This window comes from Arachis stenosperma, chromosome 2 (assembly GCF_014773155.1).
Source record: "Arachis stenosperma cultivar V10309 chromosome 2, arast.V10309.gnm1.PFL2, whole genome shotgun sequence".
NCBI lineage: Eukaryota > Viridiplantae > Streptophyta > Magnoliopsida > Fabales > Fabaceae > Arachis > Arachis stenosperma.
In genome coordinates this window covers 44,429,533-44,449,784 of record NC_080378.1, presented here as the reverse complement: position 1 = coordinate 44,449,784, position 20,252 = coordinate 44,429,533, and the positions used below count along the sequence as shown (strand labels likewise).

Sequence of the window (20,252 nt, the reverse complement as noted above, 5' to 3'; positions counted from 1 at the left end):
TTCATTCATACTTTTTAAAATTTACATATATAAATTAATAAAATTTATTTGTTAAAAATAATTTAAAATTTGTATTAGTTAAATAATAACTAAAAATATTAAAAATAGTAACTCCCAAAAATCTTGTATACTTGATAAAATATTTTACACTATTAACGAATAAATATTAAACTCAAATTTTGCACGGCTGCCTAAAACGGTTAAGCTTTTTGCTTTCGAAATGCACTTCGCATGCCCCCGTCCCCGATATAGCTCCATACGGGTCTCATGATTTCAACACCGTGTGATGTCAGATACATAGATCGTGTAGCTACACCAGTAAATAATAATACATCTTACACTAATAAATGTAGAGAGGTTAATAATCTACATTGAAGATTCATCATTGTCTGTCAAAATTTGACGAAATAAATACTGCCTCGTCGTACGCAAACACCAAGATACCATCCTATGAACAACAATACGACTAGCATGCTAATGCAAAATACCCCCGGCTGACCTTTATCACTACAGAATCCAAAACCTCATTTGCTATTTAATAATCTAATACAGCTTATCAATGGCAATGATTTATCTCGGCAAAGGAATTCCCCACAACCGAAGGATTTGCACTGATCAGAAAAAGATGCTAAGTCTAGTGCTCTTTCAAATACCATGTGGCACCTCTAAAACCTGGATCCTCATCTTTATGGCTCCAATGGTGCTGAGCTCCCATTTTGAACACTAGCACTGCCATCAACCATTGTAATATCATGCGTGTTGCTTTTGGGTGACATGCTTTGGGCCGCATGTCCATCAGCCATTGTAGCATCCTCAACAACACAAGATTCAGGGATGCTCATGTTGCTTTCAGGTGGCACTTCTTGGGCCACATGGCCATCGACCATTGTTTCTTCCTCACTTTGGCATGGTTCAGGTGCATCCATATTGCTTTCAGGCTGCATATCTTCAGCCACATGCCCATCAACCATTGTGACCTCGTCACTTTCATTCTGTTCATGCATATCAGTGGGAGATGTCTGCTGGCTGCTTGGCACTTGATTTGTGCCTACTGTTGGTTCTATGTGACCAAAGTAAGGTCTGTTTTGCTCAAACTGATGTCTCAACCGTTCCTGGAGATGAAGAAAATGTGAATTCAGCAATTTCAGAAATTGTCTTTAAGTTGAGGGAAAACAGCAGAGAGCAGAATCTGTTAATAAAACAAAAGATTATATGGGAAGAACAATATGCACAGAGAACAAAAAGGAAAATGCGCTAGCTCAAATGAAACTTCCAAATAGGGCAAACACAGACAAATACGCTACGGATAAAGCTCCATTTAAGAGTTTGCCACTAGCCAATAGGTTGCTGCATACACTAGGTGGGATTTGAATCCCAACACTTGCTTAGGCAGACGAATGAGTTAATTACTCGACCAACTCAAGTTGGTTAAACACAAGTCTTTAATGCAGATTATTTAAACATCACTTCCATCAAATTTGGCAATAAATATAGAGGAAGGGTATATCACATTAATCGTGTAAGTTTGTAACACAACTACAAGAATGAACTTTAGACTTAGCACGCATGGTTCTATACTCCTAGCCACAACTACAAGAATGGGACGGGAAAAGAAAAAATAAACCCTGCATTGGGACAACACTTGATTACTAATAAATAAAAGAGCATTGAAAATATAACAAGGACAACATACAATAAGAAAATAGAGAGTATGTTTCACACGTAGGCAATGTCTAAAGCACCAGGACCAACAGAGGAACAGTCAATTTTTCAGTGGTAAGGAAGGGAGGAAGGTATTGAAATATAAAGCTTCCTCCATTTTACATTTCAAACCCTTCCCCTTCCCTTTCCTGCCTTTCTGTCCAAAAATCAAAACACAAAATCATACACTAGCCATTTGTCTCTATCTAGTGTAAACCATGCCTTCAATGAGGTTTACCTAAATGTTGAGGGCATGGGTAGCTTTGTGTTCTGTTTTTATGTTAACGAAGGAATATTCTAAATCCCTTATCTCTTGAACTTTCAAATTGGCTTGACAAATTTATTTTATCAGAAATAAATGACGGAATAAGGTCAGAGTAACTTAAATAACCATATTGTGGTGTTCAGCAATCGGTCTTTTCATTTGAAAAGAATGGTTGTCTTGTTAGATGGCCCAATCTCTTGTAATCTTTTTTTATGAAATTACCTTATCCTCTCTCTTTCAAATCTTTTCTACCGAACTAAGAATTTTGTTTCCTATCTAAAAGAAATAATAATGTGTTACATACCCTGAGGAAAATGCTGAGTCAGCAGTGCAGGCAGCTAAAAAAGGGAAGATAATAATCCCTTTACCTTATCATTATTCTAGACGAAATAATAAAGGAAAGGGAGGAATAACTGATTTAAATAACTGATTTATTTTAGGAAGCAATAACTGATTGAATCAGTTAGAGGAGAATCAGGGACTACATGATTGTGAAGATTTCGATTAGAGAGAGAGTGAGGCAATAAAAGAAGGAACCGAATAGGTATTGAGGCAGGAAAAGACTTGGAAAGGCCTAGGCTAGGAGAGAAGAGGACTCTCGATATTCCTCTGCTATCATTTTTCTATTCTATTGTAATTTCTGCATTTCCATTCAATAAATTCCAGCTGAGAGTATTTTGCCTAAAGGGTAACCTGTTCAGTTTGTTTTTGTTTTATCGAGTGCTGTGGGAGCATTCTGTTGGTACCAGTTTTAACATAATGATAATAAAATCACTGACATATATACATATAAACAACTTTCTTATATAGTGAGATGTTGGACATACCTGATAAAGCCTTTCTATGATACTACCCATCTCTTCAATGCTATTTACAAGATGAATATGATGTTTAGGCCCGGGATCTTCAACATTTCGTTCGGTATATGATGTAATTTCACTCAAATTAAGGGCAAGGTGGTCTGGTCTCTGGAGAAGCAGCTGAAACGTAGGCTGCAGCTCATAACACTGCTCAAAAAGGGAACGACGGCAGAACACATATAACCCAAGACGAGCACGTGACATGGCAACCACCAATCTTCTTACATCACGAAGATGACCAACGAATCGAGTTCGCACAAGGGATAGCAATATAAAATCATTTTGCTGACCTTGAAATTTATCGACTGTAGTAACCTGAAAGTAGTCAAGAATGGAACAATGAAACCTGGTTGATGCCAAAACTTTCAAAAATTACAATATCACAGACTCCTTGTTTACTTAAATGTTATAGAAAATTAAATTTGTCTATCTGAATTGTTAGAAAAGTCATCTTATTTTGTGTCCTCCATACAATATTTTTTTTTTAAACCTATTTTTATAAAATTATTTGTAAACATTATATTTTGCAACGAAGATTTCTTGTTGTGAATCTTTGTGAGTGCATCTTTATAAAAAAATTTTCAACCAGAGTGAAAAGGAAGAATCTTCACAAATCAGATCAAATAAATCCCTGGGAAATTCTATCCACTATATGATATGAAATTAATGAGCAACCACTGAGCAGCATACCTTGCTTGGTGGACCAATGAAGTCATATGGAACGCATCTTCTATTTATCACATCACGGATGAGAAGTTTCTGGCCATTATAAGTAGTCAAAATTGATATCTTATTTGCAGGGTACCCTAAGAGACGCATGTATATATAGACACTGACCACATATTCTGCTTCTCCCTCATTTTGGTAAAACCAAGGGGATGGAGTTGTCTCTCCCTTACCAAGGTAATCTGGAACATCCACTAACTGATAATCATAAGCAAATCCTGCATTTGCCCTATGGAATATGTCTGCCTCCTTTACATAAGGAAGGTCTCCCAAATCTCTGTATCTCCAGTTGTAAAGTTGAGCTATACTTGGCCTGGCTCTTCCCTGGGCATTTAGCTCTATGTAAGGAATACCCAAACGAACAAACCTAGTAAATAGACTCTGATCCATGTGGCTGTACTTTTGGAAGGCCATATTCTTCACAACAGGAGGCAACTGGTGATGATCACCAATTAAGATGCAGCGTTTAAGCCGTGCATGACCATCTTCCTGCCTCTGAAGTAACATTGGAATGAAAGTCTCAATTTCCAAAATTTGGGCACTTTCTTCCATTAACAAGTTGTCATACTTAAAACCTAACTGAAGGAAATCCTTCCTCTTTAGTGCTGCATGAGTACAAGTCATGGCCACAATTTTAGCTTGTTTGGTCATTAAGTAATTAGCTCTATCAGCTGTTGACTTCAGTAATTCAAATGCTCGACACTCTTCAAGTTCTTGAAACATCGTCTTCAGATGACGAAAGCACCCCAAAGCAGCCCTCATATCTTTCTCAAAAGATTCCCCAGTAAATACTGGATGTGGTGCATCAGAGAAGAACTCCTTGAAGGGAAAACGATCTCTAACAAAGCTTTGCTTATCTTTATTCTCAGCACACGCAGCCAGAAATTGCTCCCAGCGTGAATAGACATGAAGCAACCAAAAGTATCCAGCAGTTTCACATGTGTAACCCACATCCTCCGGAAGTTGAAGAGACCTTGCTAGCCTCTCGACTTCACTCAGCAATTCTAACCGTCTAACAAGCATTGCATTAACACGTCCTTGACGACTAAAATCAAGATCAGTTGCCAGCTCTTGTTCTCCTTGACCAAGTCGAAGGAGATACCGTGCAGGAACATCTCTCTAAATCAAAAATAAGTAAAATGGAATACATCAAACTTCTATACAGAAGGCAAGAATATATAGAAAACTTGATGGCATTAAGCTAGAGTAACCACAAAGACCATCGTAAACATCAATCAGCCTTGCCCCAGTGGGTATGATCGACTACATGAATCAAACGATCTAAAAATAAAAAAAAAAAATGTGTTCACTCTCCAAAATTTTTAAAATTGGTTGAAACATTATATTGCTTGTGATTTATGGAATTATGTCAGGTTTCTAATACCACAAAATAATGCTATAACATGCATCATGACATGACAAGTGGAGCAAAACAAAATTCAATTATAAACCAAAAGTTATACCAGACAAGTATGACCAAATGTTGTACAAAGACAATGTTCTTCAGAAAATTCTAGCAGTCTTTTTCAGCCAAAGACTAATAAATAGCAAATAACTATGGATTTTACTAAGACATATCGCACTAATAAAATATTTAACATAAATAAGGGAATAGACATGTGACATCCTACCAGCATTATCTTCTCAAACAGATCATTTAGAGCCTGATTTGAATGAGTAATTATTAAGGTTCTCTGAGAAGGACAATTATGATATAAAACATTCAGAATTTGCACAGCTGTATCAGTTTTTCCTGTACCAGGCGGCCCTACAACCATAGTCAGGCCAGGTTGAATGCCAGAGATAATTGCTTCAACCTGTTAAAGAATATTCCACATCATTATCATCAGTATCTACAAATTCCAATAATAATAATAATAATAATAATAATAATAATAATAATAATAACAACAACAACAACAACAATTACATCTAAGGAATGGCCCAAGAGTACAACAAAGCTATCCTGTAGGAAACTCCTTACAATGATCAACAGATCATCAACAAGAAATTACAAGCATAATGTCATCCCATAACAAATTTAGTAGAAAGGCCTAGTAAACATGTCATAGGAAATTGTGTGTGTGTGGGTGGGTGGGTGGGTGTAAATCTCTTATGCTATTTGCTTGCTTACTCCATTAACATGGGCATTCCTCTACAACCAACTACATCAAAATATTGTAAGAGCTGAGAGCACCTGTGTGGGTGTAAATCTAACTGAATTCTGTTTTGGCTGATCTTGAGGATAAGGACCAGGGTCCGGGGGTGTATAAGTCTCAACAATAAGTCTTTCTTTCAGATGATTATCATCATCCACATTGATACTGTTTGGTCCACCAACAGATGTTGCACTCCTGTGAAGAGAACTGGCAGTTGCTTTGAGTGTTCGGGGAAGCATGATCTTAAAAGGAGGCCTTGGATTCATGCTTTCTGTCCCATTGGGATTAGTGAATGAAACCTGAAAGACCCAAGAAAAAGTTAAGACAAAAGTCACATCAACATCTTAATCCCACACTATCACTCCTAATGACAGATATCAGTCATATCCATACACAATAATCTCTACAAATCTAAAAATGAAATAATACCAACCTCATAATCCACAAAACATTCTTTCAAGTGATCAGCATCTAAAAAAGTATCTTTGAAATCTACTGTTTCCAGCAGATCAGGCATCTTAGTCCACTGTGCAGCCGAAGGATCACCGTAACCAAGAAATATATTCTCCAACCACTTAGGAACAATGCAGTATTCATTCATTAAATCCCTTATTGATTCTAAGATGGCTTTAAAATTGTTTTCTTTTGGCTTTCTTCTCATTAACACATTAAATGTACCATAAACATCTTCTGCCCCTTTCTCTGCAATATTACTGACATCCATGTGGTATTGAGCAGTATCCAAAGCCACAGTAACTGTTCTGAGCTCCCCCTTTGGTGGCTTCCATTCATCCCTTTTAATCCTTCCAGAAAAATCATTCATAAGGGTTCCTTCTTCATCACGAATCTCGATAATTTCACATCCTCGAACACATTGTAGACCAAGTTTTTGTGGCACACTAGCTTTGGCTGCTTCTTCTGTACTAAGCGGTTCAAACGAGGGGCGAATACATAGTAAAAACAATACATCATGTTCTTTCAATGAATCCCATTCTGATCTAACCTGTGCTCTGTAGCTTGAAATGCTATACGTAACTTCCGCTGTCACAGACGAAGGCTTGACCTCACCTATGTTTGGTTGTTTCACTTCAGTTATCTTGAATTCCTTAATTGGCACCCCCATTCTTGACCAACCACGAAAAGCAGTTTCTCCTTCACTGTTAATATATGCAAGAAGGTGTGGAATGGCTTCCTGAATATCCTCACGTATCTCATATGTTGATTCAAGTCGGAAGAGATTAAAATTTCGAAGAAGATAATCATGAAGTGTTAAGAACTGTAAGTTAAGTTTTGGCAATGCCAAACAACCTTCTCCAGAATAATTTATGCTTGGTACAACACTTTCATCCCACATAATCTGCTCATTTGGGTATAGAGGAAGAGCATTGATGGCTTCCTTTTGAGATTGTTGCTTCTCAAAAAAGGACACCATTACTTCTATAAGAAAATCAACCCGCTCTGACCAGGGATCTTCCTTAGAAACCAGTTTGAGCTGCATAAGGAAATAATGCCACAAGTTGAAGGTTGTGGTGTTAATCCATGGTTTGGTTCACAGTTACATGAATTATTACAGAAGATATTTCAGAAACTAATTAACAGAAGGAATAAGCCACTATTATATCGTATAAGACTTAAAAGCTACAGAGTAACACCTCATTAACAAAGCATCACTTCTCCCTCATATTATAGTGCAGAGAACAATTTAAATTCTAAGACTAGAGAAATGAGTAGAAAAATCTTGTGTATTAATCATACCTTACAGCAAACCAAATCCCTTAATTCCTCAGGAAGAAGGACAGACAATTTCTTGGATAGATCTGCACGCTTGTGGATTGAACCGATGTTACTCAAAGCAAGTTCCCGCAGCTACAACCACGTAAGAGAAAGAAATTAGGTGTTAAATCTGCTAATGCCAACAAACAAGTATTAGGTGGAGAGGAAGAATGAAGAGTCATATCATATCACAAAAAATGCAAGAAGGAAAATTTTAATTAGATTTTGTTCATATAGACAAAGTTACATTTAAACATACCTTGTCAATCTTTTTAAATGCGAGTAACTGGAATGATTGCATACAACTATAATGAGATTCAAGAACTTCATGATCTGTTAACTGTGTGCCAGTGTGATCGTTGATTTCAAACCCTTCATAGAATTGTAATAAATCGACTAACTGTGCAAAAAGTTTCCCCTTCTCATGCCTATAGAGTGCACTCAAATGGCATTTGGCAACTACGGCTACATCAGCCACAAGCGGCCTCAGGTACCTACAATTTAAATGAGAAGAGGGTAATTGATTTATTGGCCTATTGGGAAAGCAGAAGACGTTCTGCAAGGGTACATATGAAAATGACGCTGCTGTGAAGCATTTCCTCACTTCATGTCTATCAAAATCAAATCCTTTCAGAATTCAACCAAACTCGCCAGACAAAATTTAAGTTGTACACGTAATATAATGACCCCGCTATAGCAAGTAAAACAAAAATCTAAGTTTGGAAAATGAAAAGTTGAAATAAATAACTGATGCTTGAATGAGAGAGCATCCAGATAATCATAGCCACACACCTCCGTGTAGGCAATTGACTCAAGAGGTCAATAAGAAATTCCATAAACCTCTCACAATACAGTACACAAGCATCATTAGCAAGCCCCAAACCACCATCATCAATAAGCTCATCTTCACCAGATAAATGTCTCTGGGTAAAGACCTGTGAATCCAATATCTGAAGAAAAAAAAACGGGGGCGGGGGGAGTTAGCTTAACAATTTTGGCTAAAAAATTACTCTTTTTGTAAGGGAGAACATTATAAATGTAGTTGGGACTTGATGTGGCTCAAAAATTTTGCAAACCTCCAGAAATTCTTCTATTAGGTTTCTCAAGAACATCACTTCAACTGTAGTTGATGGATCTCCCTTCACAGGTTCCCTCCTTATCATCCTTTTCCATTTCTTGATCAAACCCGGATTAAGACAAAGCTCCATCTACATGGGTAAAGACCAAGGCCCAAAATGCATTTAGCATGTAAAAAATATTATTTAACATTAACCAAAGGGAAGAAATATTAATGAATATGAGTAACAAAAGTAAGAGTAAATCAACAAATATACTGATCATTTGTTTTGATCTTACCTGAAACCGACCATAAGACAAACTGTACCAGGATTTCAAACTTGCTAGTCTCAAGACTATCTTGCTAACAACCTCATCTTCTAAACTCTGCAATAAACAGTCATGAAGTCGACAACAATGTTTGTCCTCGGTATAGGGGAATCATTCATATACATAACAGCTACCTAAGGCCCTATTTGTATAAAATGAACATCCCTAAAGTCTTGTTGGCTACCTTCAATTCATTAATGGAATTTGAAGTACATTATATTCCTACGTTGTACTTGCCTAGTCAAATCTTTATAGTACCAACTGACAATCATAAAAAAGAGGCCAAATTCTAAATGCACTATAAGAATGATATAATACATGTTCTGGTGTAGGAATCGGTGACTTTACATTTACAAATTAGTTATTTGCTTTGGTGGTACATTTGGGGTTATTTTCAACGGACCAAGAAAAAAAAAAAACTAACATTCACTATTTGAAACAAGCACAGTAAAGCATCTTTTGTGATGATAGTTTTCACCATCACCACCCATGGTAAAGCAAACCCACCTGCCACCTCCCACCAAAACACCCCCACAAAGTAAAACCCAAAGAAAAAGCTTTTAAAAGCTAAATTGCAAAAGGGGAATAAGACAATAATAGTTCAACAACAACAGGGAAGCCTTTGATGATAAAATAGATTTTGGTACCAACTATGTAAGCAAGGATATTATTTTTGAGGCAGAAATACAGAGATAGGGACGGAGATGGGTCCAAGGATATTCTGTCCTCACTTTCAAAAAGTACAGAAAATACAAGAATTTTCTCAGAGACAATTTATCACTGTCCCTTCAACCAAACAAGTCTCTATGCCTCCTATCTCAATATTTTTGTCTCAAATACAGTATCCAAACGTAGCCTATGTAAATGATGAAGTGCTCTGCCAATATACCTGAAAGGCATTTATCATGAAAACCAAGTAATTTGTCTTCTCTGCTATACTAAGATCTCTTCCCTGCAGTCAAATAGGGATATATATAAGATTAAATAAAACGGCACAACATATATAGAAATAGGATTGTTTACTCAAATGCTACCCTCCCACTAATCTGTTTTAAAGAAAAGTAGCCCAGTGCACAAGCATCCCGCGTTAACACAAGGTCTGTGAAAGAGCCGCAGAGTGTAATGTAGACAGTCTAACCTAATAATTAGATATCAATGACTGCCTCCACGACCTTGAAGTCACACGAGGACGACTCAGCCGGTTCAAGGCTCTCCTTCCCTCCCACTAATTTGTTCCCTTAAATAAAATTTCCAACCCTATATTAAATGCCAAACAGAAAGTCTAACATATTTTAAACATCATGATAATGGCCAACTAAAACGATGTTCTCAGTTTATGTAGTAATAATATATCATCCATTCACAAGAACAGAACTGAATCACTCCCTCCCTCTCAAACCCAAATAAATAGTAACAAGGGCATAAAATTAGAAGTAAAAAGGCCAGTATAAGTCTATAAATAATGCACACAAGATATAGTACCTCCTTTAGGTGAAGAACCCTCTCAAGAAAGCCTTCAAAAACATCCTTCCTTTCATAGAAACAAACCCAAGCCGCCACGTTTTCTCGGAACTGTAAGCCACACATGTTCCAATGGTTAAGACTGACATGAAAATATACTGCTTCGGAGCATAATTGGATGCTGATTATTCTCATGAAGCAGCTTAGAACTAAAAGGTAGGTCAAATCTAAAGTAATCAGGTGAGATAGTAATACCTTTTCGTTGACCATGAGGATGATGGACATGACGTGCTCAAAGGAGGCGTTTTGAGGGTCGAAATTAGGCCAGAGGTAGTTCTCGAGGTACTGGCTAACCTCGAGAATCATTACCCTCTGCAGAGGAACGGGCTTGTGCCCATCTCCTACCAACAGCTCCGTCTCGTATATATTGCGAACCAGCTCAGGGTCGAAGGGCTTTTTCTTGGGTTCGCCCGTCTTCAACCAATTCGCCTCCGCAATCTTCGTGAGCCTGTCGCGCTGGATCTCTGACAGCGTAATTGTGCTTGGCACGCCACCGCCTCCGGACTTCTGGTTCGAGTCCACTGCCTTCGATTCCACAGGGTACTCTGCCACCCTGTGCCGCCGGAAATCATATATGCCGGTTCCGTAGACCCTCGTCATCAGTACCACTAGGGTTATGTGTGTTTTGTTGATAGGATTTAAAGAAAATGGTAATGCTGTGGTAAAAAAAGGTGCGAAAGGGAGCAAAGGGAAGCAGAAAAGAGCTACAAGGTCGGTTATTGTTGGCTCCCTCGAGTGAGAGTGAGAGAAGGGACACGGAGCAGCGAAGCTGCGATGAAGGCTGGAGCTGAGAAGGGTGGAAGGTTGAAGGGTGTCCGACTCTCTGTCACCGGGAAGGGAGGCTGGGAAGAGGCCGAAGGCAGATTATGAGTTAGAGGGTTTAGGCTGAGCAAATCCGCAAAACCTATGAAGTATCAAGTATGAAGAAGGAAGCAATTAAGCAAACCCCAAATCCCCAAGTCAGAGACTCACACTGAACCGGGAGTTACTCGAACCATTCCTCTAGTCCTGCTAACTAATGGTCCGGGTAATAATAGCTTTTAATTTCGAGTCTGTCCTTCTCGAGGTTTTAAAAATTAAACCAATTATTAAATGGTTTTAATTACTAATTTATTAATTGGGTGATTCTAGAGAAGGTTTAATTATTTTGTTGGTTCTTATAGTTTCGTAAAATTTTTAATTAGGTCCCTATACTTTTTTTTCTTTTAATTAGATTCTTGTACTAATTTTTTCTTTCAATTAAGTCCCTACCGTAACAAAACTGTTTGATTTAACAGAATATTACATTCCTAAATTGAATATTCCCTCAATTTTTTCTAAATTTATAAATTGTCTCCCTTTTTATTTTGAGAAAGACAAAATTAATCCTTTACTCTTTTTCCACCTTTCCGTCTCCCTCCTCTACTCTTGTCTCTCTCTCTCACCTTCATTCCTCCCACCTCCATCGCACCCCTCCTTCCACTCCAATTCCACCCCCGACCACCTCTCCTTCCACCTCCCAAACTCGATTCAATGACCAGAAACACAAGGGGTTGAAGGGAAGAAGGAGATGGAGAAACTGCGGGCGAAAGAACATTCGATGAAAATTCATTGCTTTGGAAAAGTTCATAGATGTCGATGCGGCTGAATGGCGGTGATGCTGGCGATGAAGAAGGTCTAAACCCATGCCTTTTCCACTGAAGAAAAGCTCTCGAAACTATGCTGAGATGTCCACTGAATAAAAGCTCCCAAATCTGCTGCGTTGACCTTTGAGACGGCCTCCAACACTGTCACATTCGCCTTCTCCACCTTTCCAGATATGTTGCGTCAATCAAACAGGAGCATCGTCGAATCCTTATTCCACCACCCTTCACGCCTCAAGAGAGAGAAAGACAATACGACAGAGAGACCACAAAAGAGATATCACATTGCAAGGAGCAAGAAAGGGGTTGAGAAAGAGTGAGGCGGCGAAGGGTGACACGGCTGCTGCCATCGTTGTTGGAAGATATTATCGACGAGTTGCTTCTTCATGTCCGTTATTGTTATTTGCCGTCTCAGATTCAGCCTCCATTCTGCTTCATTTTGCTTTTATCTTTTCTTCTACTTCATTTTACTTTTGTTTCATTCTGCTTCAGCTTCATTTTGGTTTTGCTTCTTTATACTTCTGTTTTTTAATTGGTTTTACTTCTGCCCAATGATTATGTTAAACAAAATTGATTGTGTTAAAAAATTCTGATTATGAGTTCTGATTATGTGTTTTGTTTGTAATTAAATAATTATGTCATGATAAAAATTTTATTTTTGATCATGCTAAAAATTAATTATGAGCAAAAATTTTAGTTTTGAATTTGTGTTGTATGACCATTTCTGCCATGAAAGAAGGGAGCTTGTTGGTAGAAGAAGGGTAGAGACAGAAAAAGAAGGCGAGAAGATGATGGGGGTGAGGGTGAAAGAAAGAAGAGAAGGGGTGAGGGTAAATTAGTAAATTTATATTTTATAAACGTTTTTTTTTTTTACTTTTACCGTTAATAAGGACTTAATTAAAAAATTTAATATGGTATAGGGACCTAATTGAAAATTTCGCAAAACTATAGGGATCAACAGAATAATTAAACCTCTAGAGAATGCATCCTCTCATTTTTTTTAAACAATTGAGAAAATAAAATGTAGTTTTTTATTAATAATTTTATAATTGGGATCAAGAATAAATATGAAAGAGAAAATAATTAAGGATTAGGCAATGTTCTGAAAACCGGACCGGACCGGCCGGTTCGACCGGTTTAACCGTGAACCGGCGCTGCAAGCGGTCCGGTCCTTATCTGAAAACCGCAGAGAGAAGAACCGCTCAAGAACCGGCGAACCGGTCAAAAACCGGCCGGTTGGACCGAACCGGTGACCGGCCGGTTATGCATCTTTCACTAAACGACGCCGTTTTACGTTTCAAAAAAAATAAAAAAAAACAAACCCGACCCGACCCGCCCATGGAGCACCCCCCACCCCCCCTTTCTTCCCCCGAGCCCCGACCCCATTCATTCATCAATCATCATCTGAATCATCTCCAATGGAGAAGAAGAACCCTAGCGGCGCTGCCTGAAGCCCTGTCGCCATCCCTCGCCCCCATGGTGTCGCCATCCTCAGCTCCAGCAACCCTCCAATCTCCATCGTCGCTTGGTTCCTGCCCAGTAGCCCTCAATTTCGATCGTCTTCATCTTCTCAAGTCTCAACACCAGCACGCAGTAGCCTCTCATCGGCGGTCCTCAACGGTCAACACCGGTAGCCCTCCATCGACCCCAGGTGAGTGACTCGTCCTCTGCTCATTTCTCTTTGTCCTTCGCCTCGTCCTCTGTAAACTGAACTGAACTTAGACCTCTGCTCATGTTCTCTTTCTCTTTGTCCTCAATGTGAACTGAACTTAGACCTCGGCTTAATTTTCTGATTTCAATTTCCGATTTCATTTCCTGTGAACTTGCTCTTTGTGAACTGTGCATTTTCTGTGAACTGAACTGAACTGTGCATTTTGCCATTTTCTGCTCTATTTTGTGAACTGAAATGTGCATTTTCTGCTCTATTTTGCAGCTTAATTCCTCTTTGTTGCACAATTTCTATTTGTTGGTCAATTTGTGTTTGGTCCTCTGCTCTATTTTCTGCTCTATTTTGTGAACTGAACTGTGCAGCTCAATTTGTGTTCGGTGAACTTGCTCTGTGCATTTTCTGATTTCAATTTCCGATTTCAATTCCTGTGAACTTGCTCTTTGTGAACTGTGCATTTTCTGTGAACTGAAATGAACTGTGCATTTTCTGCTCTATTTTGTGAAGTCAACTGTGCATTTTCTGCTCTATTTTGCAGCTTAATTCCTCTTTGTTGCACAATTTCTATTTGTTGGTCAATTTGTGTTTGGTCCTCTGCTCTATTTTGTGAACTGAACTGTGCAGCTCAATTTGTGTTTGGTGAACTTGCTCTGTGCATTTTCTGATTTCAATTTCTGATTTCAATTCCTGTGAACTTGCTCTTTGTCAACTGTGCATTTTCTGTGAACTGAACTGAACTGTGCATTTTGCCATTTTCTGCTCTATTTTGTGAACTGAACTGTGCACTTTCTGCTCTATTTTGCTGCAAATTCCTCTTTGTTGCACAATTTCTATTTGTTGGTCAATTTGTGTTTGATCCTCTGCTCTATTTTCTGCTCTATTTTGTGAACTGAACTGTGTATTTCCTGCTCAATTTGTGTTCGGTGAACTTGCTCTGTGCATTTTCTGATTTCAATTTCTGATTTCAATTCCTGTGAACTTGCTCTTTGTGAACTGTGCATTTTCTGTGAACTTCGTTCCTCTGCTCAATTTCTATTTGACTGTTTGTTGGTTAGCAATTAGCATAAGAAATTAATAATCTGAAAAGTAAGTGGCTGTGTTTGTTCATTGTGTTGTGTTGTATTGTGTTGTGTTGTTTAATTTCATACATGTTTTATTAATTTCAGTTATGGAAGATAGTATTAATCAAGAAGCAACTGCTGATAACAATGCTTCTGTGAATAATAACATGTCTGCCGATACTCCTATTCCGAATGATGCTTCTGCTACTCTAAAACGGTTTTTCCGGTTGAACCATCGGTTGAACCGGTTAGACCAGTAAACCAGTGAACCAGTGACTAGAGCGGTTTGATGACCGGTCCGGTTTTCTGAACCTTGGGATTAGGAATTACACTTTACACTTTTAATTTTTTTTTTAATGATGGAGAGGATCTATTCCCGTGATTCGACTAGTTTAACTATATTCAATTGAAATAAATCAATTATAATAAATAAAATATCCTCTTTATTTCCAACATTTGAAATAAGATTTAAAATTATCCTAACATTTAAATTATTTTATTTAACTCTAATAATAGAACAATATTGAAACGATTTTTTTAAATAAGACAAAAATGATAGAGACAAAAATGATATATTATACTTAAAAGAATTATAAAATCAAAGTGAATTTCAATGGAATAAATTGTATTGAGAGTTCAAGATTTTTACTCATCATTGAATGTTTGTATTATATATGATTAATAGATAAACTTTTAGAAGAAAAAAAAATATGATACATATATAATAAAGTATAAATTATATATTTTTATCTCTAATGTACCGATCTTCTTTAAATTTTAATCAAATAAACTTTATTTTTAACTTTAAAATAAATTTTAATTTTATCCTTTAATACTATAATTTTTTATTGTACATATTCAATTAGTTTTTTAATGACATTTAAGTAAATTACTCTTAATTATAAACTACAAGAAAAAAATAATATTTATAACAAAAAAATTATTACAAAAAATATTAATTTTGTTACCAAAAGATTTTGTAGCAAAAAAAAATTATAGAGTTGTTGTTATATGTTCCGTTACAAAAAAATTTTGTAACAAAAAATAAAATTGATACAATACAAAATAATATTTTATAACAAATTTTTTTAATACAAAAATTTAAATTTATTACAAAAGCGGTAACAAATTTTGACTTGTGAAATATTTTTCGTAATAATATAATTTTTCCTATCATAAAATTTTATAATAAAATATAACTTGATTTTATAATATTTTTTACTTCCTTAGTTACAAAACACGACATTTATTTTGTAACAAGTTTTTAATATAAAGAGTAAAATATTCTTTTTGTCCCTAATATTTTTGAAATTTTTTAAAATTACCTCTAACATTTAATTTGATTCAATTTTATTCTTAATGTTTCAATAAGTTTAATTCAATTTTATCTCTGCCGTCAATTTTTTAAACAATTAATAATTAATCAATTATTTTTTTCTAATTTTATCCTTAAACAAAATCCTAATTTTAATCCCAATTCACTCAAAAATTCTAATTTAACACCAAATCCGTTCAATTTCATCCTCCATCATCTCATCCTTCTCTTCTCTCACCATCATCACCTCCCCTCTACAATCATTCGCAGCACCACAACAACAACTAGGTTACTACAATAACCAATGGTCTGCATCCTCACAATGGCGATGTTGCCCTCCCTCAATCTTACCTGAAAGAGGAATGGTGGTGGCGCTACTGGGAATAGGGAAGTTAAGGGACGAACCACTTCTGCTTGAGGAGGTCATAGAGTAGAGTCCCACACGAGTGGTAGACTAGAGTGGCTAACAGAGGACGGTGGTGGAAACACCAGAAAAAAGAGTGTTGAGGCCTTCTTACTGGACGAGTTTGATGCCAATGGTTACAAATCCGATGCGAGGAGTTTGGGTGATTTGTGGAGGTAGTGAGATGTGGATGGATTAGGATCCGGTTTGGAAGGTGAGTGCGAGTCAGAGGGAAGGTACAGAGGTTGGATTGGACTTGCCTTAAAGTTGCATGCGAACCTTGGACTGCGTTTGTTTATAGAGATAAGACACTGAGACAGGGACACAGAGACACAAAATCATGTTTGATAGAAGAGACATGGATAGAGACAATATGTCCAAAGACACTGAATTAGTGTATTTTGTATCCATCCTGACAGGAAGGACACGGAGACACTAACATGGGACACAACTTATTTTTCATTTTTTCTTTCATTATTCTTGTTAATTTTTCATAATTATATTTTTTATTATTATATTTTTCATCTCAAATTTTTTGAATGAAAAAAAATGAGAATAAATTAGGTTTTCATAATTTGTTCTAGTTTATCACCAAACAGAATACAAGAACACAAATTTTGTGTCTCTGTCCATCAGTGTCTTGTCCTGTCCTGTTCTCAATGCCTTGTCCTGTCCTGTTCTCAGAAACAAACGCAGCCTTGATGAGGTTGAGTGGGTGGGTTGAACAACTTGCAACAATTGAAGCTATGCCTCCTTCTACAAAACCCTTAACACCCATGATGATGTTGTTGTTATTGTGGTTGTGGTGCAAAATTGCTGAATTGGGATTAGTGTATGTTAGAATGAAAAGATTGGATTAGAGAGTAATTGGGATTATTGGGACCAATTAGATATATCACTAGAGACCATAAGATGGAAATGGAGGCCACAGGCTATTGAACTGGTGGCCACTTGGTCTGGAATTGGGAGCTGAGGTAGGCGGGAGTGGTAGAAGCATGACAAGGTTGGTGTCTAGTTGTGTAAGTGGTCAGGTGAGGTCCTTGCAGTGCCAGGGTCCCTGTTGTTGTGGCACCGCCAATGATGGTAGAAGGGAGGTGATTATGGTTGTAACGACCTAATTCACAGTATGTCATGATCATATTGGGAACCGAGTGTCACCAACCTGCTTACCCAAAACTTTAACTATTTACTATTAAGCCTGTAATCAAATTAGTGTACTATCGAATTTTTGGGAAAAACTTTTACTTTATAAAAAAGATTTGCGAGGACAGCTAATTAAATATACATAAACCACAATCAGGAATCAAATAAAACATACACAACGCTAACATTATATATAAACAAAACATATAGCATAGATTATACATACACATAAAGGTGTTGTCATATATATCATAAGTTAGTGTACAACCCTTCGCATCTTGCTATGTACAAAATTAACACTCTCGGCCCTGGTCCATATAGGAAACCCCTAAGCTTGCGCCCGAAACTAACCTCGTCAACTATGTACACCCTACTCTCTCAATGAATCTAATCAAAAGTGAGAGACTTAACACAAAAGCTAGGTTAATACAAAAACTATCAAAAGGCACAACCTCGCTCCCGGGCATCAGCTATCATCATCAGAGGAGATCACAATCACATCAGAACATCCATAGGATCCTCGTCCTCATCATCAGATATCTCGATAATCTCTAGAGGGGCATTGACACTCGTACTACTGGTCTGACTAACACTTGTCAGTCCACTAATAGAGGTGGTGAGCGGCTCCTCAGAAGATGGCTCGGATGAATATACTAAGATCTACTCTACAAGGATATCCTCCTTCGGTACAGGCTCTGATATATGCTCCTCCATGGCCTCAGGTATTGGTGTCAATTAAGCCCAAAATTTTAGGGCTGACTCTAACCCTCCAAAATAATTCTAGCCCATAGCCCCAAAATTACAAAATCATATTTTGTAAGCCCTAATCCTCATTACGCGCTCCCAACAAAAATTAAAATAGGGCAGGCCCTACCAGCCATAAAAGCCCCAAAATAGAAGCTTGGAGCTGAATCCAAAAGGGTTGTTTGGTCAAAAACCTTTTCTTGGCTGTTGATCCTCACCTTAGACCCTTGATGCAAAAAGATGATAAATTTAGTGTTTCGCAGTCCTTCACCCCTGGCTCAGTAAATTTATGCTCATTTATTTATTTATTTTATAAGTTGTTCAGTTTCTGAGAAAATGAAAAGATATAATGAATGGTGCTAAAGAAAATTTTGTTGGTTCGATAATTTCAGTTTTGTCATTAATTGAATGCAACAAATTTGTTTTGATAAATGAAAAATATTAGATGATTAATATTTTTCTTTTTTTTTATCTTATATTTAAATTAATATTAGTTAATTATCTTTTTTTTTAGACTAAAAGTGTTAATCCGTTTGTATTCTCCTTAGTGCTAAATATGACTGACACAAAAAAATTAAAAAAAATCATATTATATGATTAGCAAATAATTTACATTCTTATTTACAAGGATTTTACATACAAATTACTCATTCAACAATATTTTTTTAGGCTATATTTAAACAGAGGTTTAGGTGAGATTGATAACATGTTTAAAAGCCCCAAATCATATTTTTCTCTTATTAATTTTTTTATATTTAAAAGCCCCAACAATATTTTTTGATTGATTGATAACATGAAAGAATACAAGCAGCATACACCCCAAAGGTGCAAGAATCCACATCTTTAGAAATAAGATGGCCCATGAACGATATAATTATTAATAAACGTGGTCCAAAAGATATAAATATTATTGGAGTATTGCTATTGATGATTATATACACCTCTCTTTATATATAATAGGAGAACAGTAGATGATTAGATTTTCGACAAGTGTCCAGTCTATTTGCTGGACAAGTGTCTAATCTGTTTGTACAACAAGTGGCAAAAAAAATTAGATAAAATAAGTATACAAAGAGAAGTGGTTTTAGGCGGATCCTTTCCCAAAAAGGATCAGGGTTTAAACACAAGATCTGAGCATTTGAAATCAATAATTGAGTGAACAAATTTTGATTTTACTATATCGCTCTCTTTCTCTTCTTTCTTTCTCTCTCCCCCTCTCTACATCTCATTTTTCAAAATACAGAGATATTATGGCCGACAAGAAAGAAAGAGCTTGTGGTGATAGAATGAGTAGCTGGAAGAGAAAACAAAAAATGGTGGTGGTGGTGGTGGTCGGTGCTGCGGTTGGGAGAGCATTTGCCAAAGAAAATATAAGACGACGGCAGAGGCTCCGGGTCTATTTCCAGCGAGCAGTAGAGATGAAGAACAATTAGTCAGAGGTTACGGTGATTGTTGATGTAGCATCGAGTAGAAAGAACAGTGGCTGCAGTGAGTGGTGTTGCAACCGTTAGTGAAGAAGGAGCAGCTGGGAGCAAGTTGACAATACCAATACAGAGAACAAAGAGAGCTGAGATCCTACCGTCGGTGGTGTTACAGAGGTAATTTCTTTAAACAAAGCAGAAATTTATTTTAGTTATTTTTTTAAAAAAATGAAAAGATTATTTATTTATATTTAATTTACTTCTGTTTTGGCTGAAGGTTGAAGTTGGACTAGGTTTAGTTGGCAGAGGAGCTAATGGTAGTATGGCTGATTTGTAGTGATTACGGCTACACTCCTGCCAGCAACTTCGAATCATCTTCAACTGGTGCGTATAAGGTATCTATTTTAGAAGGTATCTATTTTTATTTGCTAGGGTTTTATTACTGCTTTCTAATTGTAAATCATGTTTATGTTATGCCCATATGAA

The 20,252-nt window shown here is 36.9% G+C and overlaps 1 protein-coding gene across 2 annotated transcripts; it reads right to left on the bottom strand.

Annotated features, from left to right (window-relative positions):
- Positions 1-319: 319 nt before the first annotated feature.
- Positions 320-11,376, bottom strand: LOC130960464 (uncharacterized). 2 transcript variants are annotated; one of them, XM_057885858.1, is made up of 14 exons: positions 10,587-11,375; positions 10,353-10,442; positions 9,760-9,822; positions 8,841-8,927; positions 8,561-8,692; positions 8,277-8,434; positions 7,744-7,978; positions 7,467-7,577; positions 6,145-7,203; positions 5,750-6,010; positions 5,184-5,369; positions 3,517-4,671; positions 2,794-3,141; positions 320-1,112 (listed from the first exon to the last, which is right to left on the bottom strand). In XM_057885858.1, exons 1-14 carry the CDS (start codon positions 10,989-10,991, stop codon positions 687-689), a joined length of 4,716 nt encoding a protein of 1,571 aa, XP_057741841.1. In that variant the 5' UTR covers positions 10,992-11,375; the 3' UTR covers positions 320-686. The 2 variants fall into 2 exon arrangements, with proteins under 2 accessions (XP_057741841.1, XP_057741840.1); XM_057885857.1 differs by having other exon boundaries at positions 10,353-11,376.
- Positions 11,377-20,252: the final 8,876 nt, after the last annotated feature.

What these genes read in the sequence shown, in the direction of transcription:
- LOC130960464 (XM_057885857.1), bottom strand. Translation starts at nt 10,991, where the DNA reads ATGACGAGGGTCTACGGAACCGGCATATATGATTTCCGGCGGCACAGG. An exon ending in TCATGATAAATGCCTTTCAG is followed by an intron (nt 8,928 to 9,759) that starts GTATATTGGCAG and finishes TGTTTATTGCAG; the next exon opens with AGTTTAGAAGATGAGGTTGT. An exon ending in TCATAGAAAGGCTTTATCAG is followed by an intron (nt 1,113 to 2,793) that starts GTATGTCCAACA and finishes CTTCATCTCCAG; the next exon opens with GAACGGTTGAGACATCAGTT.